At 36.1% G+C, this 9,546-nt stretch overlaps 2 protein-coding genes across 3 annotated transcripts; one reads left to right on the top strand and one right to left on the bottom strand.

Moving 5' to 3' along the window:
* Positions 1–632: 632 nt before the first annotated feature.
* On the bottom strand, positions 633–9,265 carry LOC140058446 (polynucleotide 5'-hydroxyl-kinase NOL9-like). 2 transcript variants are annotated; one of them, XM_072104059.1, is made up of 12 exons: positions 9,173–9,265; positions 8,415–8,599; positions 7,336–8,101; positions 6,656–7,067; positions 6,184–6,401; positions 5,942–6,073; positions 5,628–5,764; positions 5,151–5,502; positions 4,818–5,049; positions 4,233–4,305; positions 1,128–1,258; positions 633–1,008 (listed from the first exon to the last, which is right to left on the bottom strand). In XM_072104059.1, exons 1-12 carry the CDS (start codon positions 9,187–9,189, stop codon positions 877–879), a joined length of 2,787 nt encoding a protein of 928 aa, XP_071960160.1. In that variant the 5' UTR covers positions 9,190–9,265; the 3' UTR covers positions 633–876. The 2 variants fall into 2 exon arrangements, with proteins under 2 accessions (XP_071960160.1, XP_071960161.1); XM_072104060.1 differs by lacking the exon at positions 633–1,008 and having other exon boundaries at positions 4,233–4,295; positions 4,875–5,049.
* On the top strand, positions 1,513–4,220 carry LOC140058448 (2-hydroxyacylsphingosine 1-beta-galactosyltransferase-like). Its single transcript, XM_072104062.1, has 4 exons — positions 1,513–2,550; positions 2,805–3,024; positions 3,297–3,516; positions 3,752–4,220. Exons 1-4 carry the CDS (start codon positions 1,651–1,653, stop codon positions 4,002–4,004), a joined length of 1,593 nt encoding a protein of 530 aa, XP_071960163.1. The 5' UTR covers positions 1,513–1,650; the 3' UTR covers positions 4,005–4,220.
* Positions 9,266–9,546: the final 281 nt, after the last annotated feature.

The following is a 9,546-nucleotide window of genomic DNA, read 5'->3' as shown; positions in this document are numbered from 1 at the left end:
TGCTTCTGTGAGTAGCTTTAATAATGTACTTGGTTTATATCAACTTCTTCGAGTTTTTTCTTACAAAGCAAATATGCAAGCTTCATAAGTAAGCAAAGAAGTATCTGTCAATTTTTAAGACATGCATACTTGACGCATGCTTACACAAACTAATTCATCAAAGTTAAAATGCGTTCGTAAAACAATTTCATCGGCATTTAATCGCCCGCGTACTCAGCCATTTTAAATTCATCAGCGTTTAAACGCGCGCGTACAAATCCATTCTCATCAGCGTTTAAACCAGCGCGTACAAAACCAATCTCATCAACATGTACACGCGCGCGTACAAAACCATTCTCATCAGCGTTTAAGCGAGCGCGTGAAAACATTCTAATCAACATTTATACGCGCGCGTAAAAAAATCATTATCGGCGTTTAAACGCGCGCGTACAAACTGAACATTTAAATGCAAAATATAAGCGTTGTATATCAATATCCGTAATCACACAACGAATTGATAATTATGTCCTGCAAAAAAAAACACCTGGAAATAATCGCTCCAATAACAATGAAAATTAAAAACGGAAAGAGTGAATGAGAAAGGGAAAGGAGCAAACGACATTGAAAAAATATTCACAACAACAATGAAATTCAGATTGTATTAACATTAAAATCTTACTTGATTTATATTTATACATCACAGATTTGTAGTTTGATTTAACAATCAATAACACATGGGGGCGACGTTTCAGGCAATTGATTATTCATTTATGGTTTACCACTTATTTATAAATCTCATAATCAACCATAAGCCACAGGCCTACCACATAAGTATGACTTTCTTTATTTCCAATCATTTTTGATAAATTAAATTAATATTTAAATTAAATTTCCAGTTTATTTTCTTCTCACTTTCTTTTTCCATCTGGGATTGTATCTCTTAATGTTTTTTCGCTTCCTCAGTGGAGCTGATCCAGTCTGTTTAAACGTGGAATGGTATTTTGTATATGGCACGCTACCATCTTGATCCTGTAAATAATATGAAATGATTGGCAAAATAAAACGACCATAGCTCGTAAAATGAAGAGATTCTTGCGATCTACGGGAACGCAGCCCTTTAGTACAAGAGGTTGTAAACTGTAGCTTACCTGTTCAAGGAGCTGTTTGGGAAGCGGTACAGAACCCAGAACTAGAAGGTTTACACTTTGTAGAACCTGATCATCAACAGGAGTAATGATATAAAACAGTTGGTTAACTGGGTCTATAGCACGAACCACACCTGTTAAAAAACATCAATTTTACGTTCTGGTATTTGTTACATCATTTTATCTGTGGGTGGTTTACAGTTCTCTTATTTCGAGATTAAATAGTGAAAATAACATAAATATGTCAGTAACAACACAAATGTGACTTTATTGTAGAATTATTGGTAGGATTGAAGCAACTGAATAAAATAAAACATTAAAATCAGAAAGTCAACTGTAATTGAAGAATTAGAGGCTAAGGAATTTAGAATGTAACTATAGACTCGATTTTATTACCATGAGGGTCTAGATATTGCCCGAGTTAGGCCTGCGTGGTACCAGCAACTTATTATGGCAGCTTACATTTCGGCTAATACGAGTTACTAAAGCATTGTGTTAACATAACTTGTAGCCTACACTCGTAGTAATGATGATTGATTTCAGGTTCTTCCTTGTTATGATTTTTAGTCAAATCGTGGCTTCTTCGAAGATTCTTTTTTATGTCGGATGTTTACCGATGGGAAGCCATGTTCGTGTTGCCAATTTTTGGGCAAATTCTCTTTCCACTTGTGGCCATGATGTTTACTCATTAATTCCAGATGTTTACTATGAGCGTAGGGTACAGACTGACAAAAACAAAGCGTTCTCCTACTTAACTATACCTGTAAATTACACAGCAGAAGAAGTTAACGAAGTAATCAACAGCTTTTTGGAAAAATCAGCAAATGGAGAAACGTCATCTTTCTTTGCCACAGTTAACACGATCCTATCGACGTTTGCCCAAAATAATGAATCAAATAAATTTACTAATGCTCTACAGGTATCGACGATTACATGCGATATTGTCTTAAAAGATGCCGAGTTACTTAAAAGAATACAGAAGGAGAACTTCGATCTTCTGGTAGGAGATTCGATGTTGCCGTGTCATCACGTTTTAGCTGAGCGTCTTCATTTACCATACGTTACAATGGACACGCCGCCGATTCTACCTTCGTTAGTCTCTAAACTGCATGTACCCAGTAACCCAGCTTACGTTCCAGAAGGTTACTCACATCTCACTGATAAAATGTCTTTCTTCGAACGAGTCAAAAACTCCTTCTTGATTCAGTTTGTTCCATTTATCTTCGATATTATAGTGCACCAACCAATCCAAAATATAGCGGAGAAGTATTCTCTAAACAACAATAAGAAGAACCTGTTTTCGAATGTTGGCATCTGGTTTGGAGTGAACTGCCATCCTGCATTGGAGTTTCCACGGCCGATAACCAATAACATAGTTTGCACGCGAGGAATGTTGTCCACACCAGCAAATCCAATTTTAGATAATGTAAGTTGGAATGAAACTTTAATCCACTGAATATACAGTGTTTCTTTTTGGATAGACTTCTTTTCTTCCCTTTTGCCATACGTAGTGTTTCTTTCTCATTCGTTGTATTTATACTTCAGAGTGGGTTATTAAGCACATAACAGAGCTTCGCCTGAACTCTTGAGAGAGTACATAGCCCTTTGCCGCCTATAACTTTTGTACAAATATACCCCCTCTCTTTGATATCTAACAGGATTATTTTTCTTTCTTGTCAGGAATTGCTATCCTTCATAGAGTCAGCAGAACGAGGCGTCATCCTCATCTCCATGGGTTCTACTATCAATATTTCATCCAACGTTCTTTTAGAATCCTTTGCTTCTGCCTTTGCTCGTCTACCATACAAAGTAATATGGCGGTACACCAGCAACGTTTCACCACCAAGTCTTGGAAATAACACCAAGCTGATGAGTTGGATCCCACAAAATGACTTGCTGGGTAATTTTTACAATTTTATTTAATCTGCCACCATTTTTGGTACTACTGCCCTATGTTTGCTACCATTACTGCTATGCTTACTGCTATGATGTTGGTCATTAATCTTCGGACAAGTACAAAACGACAATCAGCTAAATTCATATCAGACTCTTGTGGTCGCAGAGAACAACAAGTACAAATCTTCCTCCCTATTTTTACGCTATTCATTAATTGATCACGCATAACGGATTGTAACTAGCGCCATCACACTATTATTGTCTTTTTATTAACAGGACATCCAAATGTAAAAGCTATGATGTACCATGGTGGCATCAATGGTGTGTACCAAGCAGTTTATCACGGTACACCAGTCATAGGTATACCGATGTACCAAGACCAACATGATAACATTGCAAGACTAGTGGCTCATGGCATGGCAGAAGTAATTGATATCAATACATTGACATCGGAAAGTCTTTATCAAACTATTATGAAAGTCGTCTCAAACAAACGGTAAAGTATTTTAAAATGTGATATTCCTCATCTTGTATTGCAAGGTACAGTTGATTATGTTCTAGCTCCTCTCTGCTTTATATATACAATATTTACAGGACAACATCATATCAATACATTTAATGATTTCTATACAATTACACAGAATAAAGAAGTCAAAAAAGGAATGTTAAACAAAAAACAAAAAGACAAAAAACTAAACTAAACCAACCACTGTACTTTGATTTTATTTCAGTTATGGAGACATTGCGTCTCTCCGTTCTAAGATAATGCGTGACACGGTTCACATACCTCAAGTTGAAACCGCTAAGTGGATGGAGCACATGATAAAATTTGGCAGTGATCACTTGCAGTCTGGTGCAAAATCGCTAACATTTATTGAATATTATCTGATAGATAGTATAGCAATTCTGATGCTTCTTTGCTTAGTAATTTTAATGTGTTTATACCGAGGGGTTAAGTTACTAGTTAGGAAGATATACACATAGACTTTGATAAGACTCAACAATTTAAAGTTGACTCTATCATGAATATGCTTGTTAAATATCTGTACATCAATGGTTTTGATTGTAACTGACCTACACTCATGTAGGCCTACATAAAAGCTTGCTCACTATAACTAGGCCTTGGTTATGTTTGTAATTAAATGTGATGATCAGACACTATGATTTGTTTGTCTTGATAAATGAATTGCATAATAAAACAATAAAGCATACCCACTCCAAATGATTCACATATTGGCACTGACTTTACAATTTTCAGATTGTCTTCGACATCAACTTCATCAACCTATAAAAAACCGACATTTATTTGTTCAGATTTCGTAGACCTTTAGAAACAATTAAGTGTTTTGCAGGCAGGTACTGACAATATTGTAAGGCAAGTATTGAATAATAGGAACTTTCGATTATGCATTGAAGCGTCATCTTTACCTGGCCTAGAAACCTCCAAAACTGAGCCGAGGAATAGTGAGGAAGCAATCCTAACTTCCCTACATGTGCACAATGAAATAACAACCTAACTTGTTCCTAGGCCCCACATATGCACAATGAAATAACAACCTAACTTGTTCCTAGGCCCCACATGTGCACAATGAAATAACAACCTAACTTGTTCCTAGGCCCCACCATGTGCACAATGAAATAACAACCTAACTTGTTCCTAGGCCCCACATGTGCACAATGAAATAACAACCTAACTTGTTCCTAGGCCCCACATGTGCACAATGAAATAACAACCTAACTTGTTCCTAGGCCAACTCAAATCAAAAGCTCTTACTGAGAGTTAATAGTAAAACTTACCTGGCTGCTATCAGATACACATAGAGCCACTAGACTAGCATTCAAAGCATAGAGTACTTCTGATTTTGGTACTTGAAAATGAGGAATGTGTATTGCTACTTGTGTCCATGGCAACACCATTGGTACCATCGCTGTGAGAGGTATAGGTTTTTCTGGTAAAGGATTAGGTTGAAGATCAAACAATGAAGACAGAAGTGCAAGTGTCCGAATTTCAGAATTCTTATACTTTTGACTGAAACAAAAGAGAAATTGAATATTAAATGAATGTAGGTAAAACAAAACATCTCAAACAAAATTAAATACAATCAGATATTAAAAATAGCAAGCACTTACTTTGTCGGATGTTCCATTAGGACATTAATTTCCAGTAACTGAGCATTATGTGTTAACCCCTCTGATTGAAAGCTTATAGCTTTGTTCTTTAGGCCTGCCTTCTCAACGCCATGAGACTCTTGGTATTCTATCTCTGGTTCTGAACCTTCAATCTCTGAATCTACACCATCACTCTCTAGTTCCAAGCCAACACCCTGTGCCTCTAAGCACACACCTGTGTCCCAGCCTTCAGCTGAACTCAGGTACTTGGTATCCAGTGGGGGAGGTGTGGTTTGTACTGGTAAGGTAAACTGTACAATATGTGTTGGGTTAGACAAACGAACTGTGTCAATCAATAGCATCAGACCCAAATCTAAAATAAACAGGAGAAGAAATTTAATGTGAGAGAGAAGATGCAGAGAGATGGATGGAATATAAGTTTCTGTGATGACCCAGTAAAAAAGAGCACAAAAGAATAACTCAGTGAGGTTACCATACCTTGTATCCATCCCATTGTGTTGATCACCAGTGGGACTTCACTGTAACACTGTTTATAGTGACTAAGTATATACTTAATGCATGCAACGTATCTGTCGGGAGAATCATTTACACTAACACCACCAAAGTAACACTTTCTGAAAAGACAACAACAGAAATTATTGTGATTTACATTCTTCTGTTTAGATTCTTTAAATCAATCGAAAGTATAGATAAAAACTAATATAATAATATTGAGCACAGGCTAGAAATCAAACTTTTTAGACTTTGTATGATGGTTGAAAAGAAGGCCTACAAAAACATGTGAAACAAACCTTTTAGACTTCATATGATGGGTGAATGGAGGACCTACGATTGGCTGCGACACTTGAGTCAGTGATACAAATCCTGGTGATGAGAATTCTGTTTGACCAATGTCACATTCCAAGTACATAACATTTCCACACCTAAAGTTGAAACATAAATGGTTTTTGCTCAGTTACAGGATATGTTGCATCTTTAGGTCTGAAGAGCAAGGCCTACTGGTCTAAAATATTGTGAGCGTTAACCATCTTACTTGTTTAGCATAGAGTTGATGAGATATCTACAGAAGGTAGATTTTCCAACATTCTTCTTGCCACAGACCAGAACTACAGGTGTCAATTCTGTCAAACTAACGGAGACGACATCACAAACGCTATCATACTGACTAGAAGGTTGCATTGTGTTCTTAAAGTCTTTTTCTGAGACTATTAGCTCCAGTCCAACACTGAAGGCAATTTCTATGTTACTTGTCTAATAAAGAAAGACATTATTTATCATACAAAGTTTATGGAATGTATTTAGAATCGAGAACATTTTAAGAACAATATTCATCACCACCATTCCAAGGTTTAACTCAAAGTTCTCCAAGTAGTGCCACCTGACAAGATACTTCTCTGTGGCATTCTATTTCTATGTCAGTAAAGATCTTTTAACTTGCAAATCACCTAAGGCACTTCATCAGCAGTTTACTTATGCATTCAACAAAGATAAAAACACTCTCTTACCCGCAAATGTGTCTTTGGTAATTTAGTATCAAACAGATCTTTGAAGTCACTGAAGGAAGTTAAATACCAGGACAAACCAGAGGTCATCTTCACTATAGAAAGTAAACAGCAGTCACCAGCAGACATCTGATCTTTTATATCCAATCTTACTGAATTATCAGTAAACTGTATCCTATTCAAAATATTTTCTAATTTATCGTTATCTAAATCCGATTGCCCTGTTGTAATTGTGATGGCGCTGTGGCTTTGCGGACAGAATACTGGAATATAGTCATCGACATTCGTCATTTCATAGCCTAGAATATTAGCACCACCGTACATAACTTTGATAAATGCTTTTCCATAAAATGCAAAAACAGCTCCAAATGAAAGCACAGCTAAACACTGTGAGGAATCCTCCAACCTGTACAACCTATACAATTAAAAAACAAACATCAAAACAGTCAATCATTTGTAAAGCTCTGTCTACACTATCAAACTAGTTGGACAAAAAAAGTTTGATGTGCCCAAATAATGGTAGTGATATGCCCCATGACATCATCATGTCAATATATGGGCACATCACATTTTTTGTCATATAAAGTTTGATAGTGTAGACAGAGCTTCAAAAAGTTTTCAAGGAATAAAGGCAAAGAACTAGAAATTATAATATTTAAAAAAAAAGAGGAGTTAATACTCACTTGTACTTTACAAGTACAGATGTTACATTAGGTTTTGCACTCTTTGATTTATTCTGTAGTTGTGAATCAGCAACGACTTTACGTTTAAGTGAGCATGACTTATGAGATTGTTCTGTTGAAGGGACTTCTTTGTGCGTGATGACAGATGTCTCCATATCCTCATTGAAGAAACCCCACTTTTCTATTGGTGTAGATGTTAATAATGATGGAAGCGTACCACTAGTAAACTTCAAAGGGCCGACATGTAGTATGTCACTGCTCAAATGTTCATCATCATTAGATCTCAGTTTCTTCTTTGTAATCTTTTTTATTTTTTTTCTAGATGGTTTTAATCTCAAATTTGTTGCAGCAAGGTCAACGACACCAACGTCACTTTTAAAGCAGTTTGCATAATCTATTTTTAGATCACCATCACCGAGACTGACGGATGGTATTTCAAGGTCACCATCACTGCCATCATCCCCTTCAATGTGACTGACATCAATCCAAGAGTTATCTGCAGATTTCTGCTTGAAACCTTCAACAACACAAACTTTCTCACCAATGGCCGACACATAATTGTTGTTCACTTTTGGTACCTTTTTTACATTTTGGTTAAAATCCTTTTTATTTTTATGTAATTTATTTTTCTTTTTAACATTTTTATCCTTTTTGGTTTTAAAAACACTTTTTACTGTTTGTGCAATTGTTTTAACAGTTTTCTCTTTTTTCTTAGACTTCTTTTGTTTCACTGTTTTGTTTCGAATTTTATCCGATTTACCTTGACCTAATAAAAATAATAGATTGTAATTATCCTATGAATTGGTAAGTTAAGATTGAGAGGGATATTATTTCTTTTTTCCTTTGAAATTCTATGAACCTACATTCGTTACATTATTACTGCAGTACGTCGAAAACTTTAAAATAACACAAGAAGAAGATGAAGGCTTTTAGTAAGATGGGCTTTTTTTAGAGGTTTTATGATAACCTTTTGTTTGAACTTAAACAGGTAATTTTTTTAGGAATGTGTCGTTGGTCTTACTCATAGCTAGAGGGAGAATTTTCATGATTATTAATTTACATCCTTAATTGATACTAACCTTTCGTTGATAGATGAGTACTTCCATTACTTTTAGACGGGTCACATTTTTTAGGAATGGGTGTTCGTTTGAGATTCAATGAGTCTGCAATACTTTTTACTTTCTTTTCTTTTACCTTCTTCTCTTTTCCCTTTTTGATTATCTTGTTCTTGGTCTTATGGAGAATATTGATGGAAAATCCATCTCTGTAAATTTATACAAATTGACTTAATACTTTTGGCCTAGGCCCTAGTTATGGTAGACTAGTAGGCCTAGCCTAGGCCTATTCTATATTATTATTATATTACTGTATTTCTTTTTAGACCTGGCTGGGAGTAGGTTAGTTAGCTACTTACTACTCTATAATAGGCTACCTAGTAGGCCCTACTTCTATCATATATTCGCCTAGTTAGGAGGCCTAGACTAGAATAGAAGGCCTACTACTACTGTATTTCTTTTTAGACCTGGCTGGGAGTAGGTTAGTTAGCTACTTACTACATAATAGGCTACCTAGTAGGCCCTACTTCTATCATAGATCGCCTAGCTAGGAGGCCTAGACTAGAAGGCCTACTACTAGGCCTAGCTTCTTAGGCTCGTGGTGGCAGCCAGCAGAGTGCACCAGTCAGGATGCCACCAATTCACGATAGGCTACCGCTAGTAGAGAGAGACGATCGATGGTAATCGTAGATGGGTAGCCTAGCTAACGAGGGCCTATACGCCAACAATTTATTTATTCATGTATAAACTGAAGAAATTAATGACAATATTGTATTATTTACCGTGTTTTAGATGACATGTCACAACTTTTTAGTTCAAGGACTAGGCTAGGCCTGCCTTTTTCCCAGAGAAACTGTTCACACGTGCGTCTCTGCCTCCGAGGGTCGAGTTAGTTTGATTGTTACGCTTGGGTGACTATTATTGATATGGAACGCAAAAATTGCATTTAATGTTACGCTTGAGTGACTACTATTGGTATGGAACGCAATAACTGCCTTTTAACTCAGAATTGAGTAAGACTATTCAAAACACTCTAAATAAAACACATTTCAATAACTTAACACAACTAAAAACATTTAAATGTTATCTCTTACTGACTCTTGCAAAGGAATATACAAATTCTTGAACAAGAAAACAAAGAACACACAAATATAAC

This window comes from Antedon mediterranea, chromosome 9 (genome assembly GCF_964355755.1).
Source record: "Antedon mediterranea chromosome 9, ecAntMedi1.1, whole genome shotgun sequence".
In the NCBI taxonomy this organism is placed as follows: Eukaryota; Metazoa; Echinodermata; class Crinoidea; order Comatulida; family Antedonidae; genus Antedon; species Antedon mediterranea.
The sequence above is the reverse complement of the archived record's forward strand: the minus strand, read 5'-3'. Positions and strand labels throughout refer to the sequence as shown.

Coding starts and splice junctions, on each gene's coding strand:
- LOC140058448 (XM_072104062.1), top strand. CDS start 1,651: ATGATGATTGATTTCAGGTTCTTCCTTGTTATGATTTTTAGTCAAATC. Junction 3,025..3,296: donor CCCACAAAATGACTTGCTGG/GTAATTTTTACA, acceptor TTTTATTAACAG/GACATCCAAATGTAAAAGCT. Junction 3,517..3,751: donor AAAGTCGTCTCAAACAAACG/GTAAAGTATTTT, acceptor ATTTTATTTCAG/TTATGGAGACATTGCGTCTC.
- LOC140058446 (XM_072104059.1), bottom strand. Junction 7,068..7,335: donor TCTGTACTTGTAAAGTACAA/GTGAGTATTAAC, acceptor TTAATTGTATAG/GTTGTACAGGTTGGAGGATT. Junction 5,050..5,150: donor CTAATGGAACATCCGACAAA/GTAAGTGCTTGC, acceptor CTTTTGTTTCAG/TCAAAAGTATAAGAATTCTG.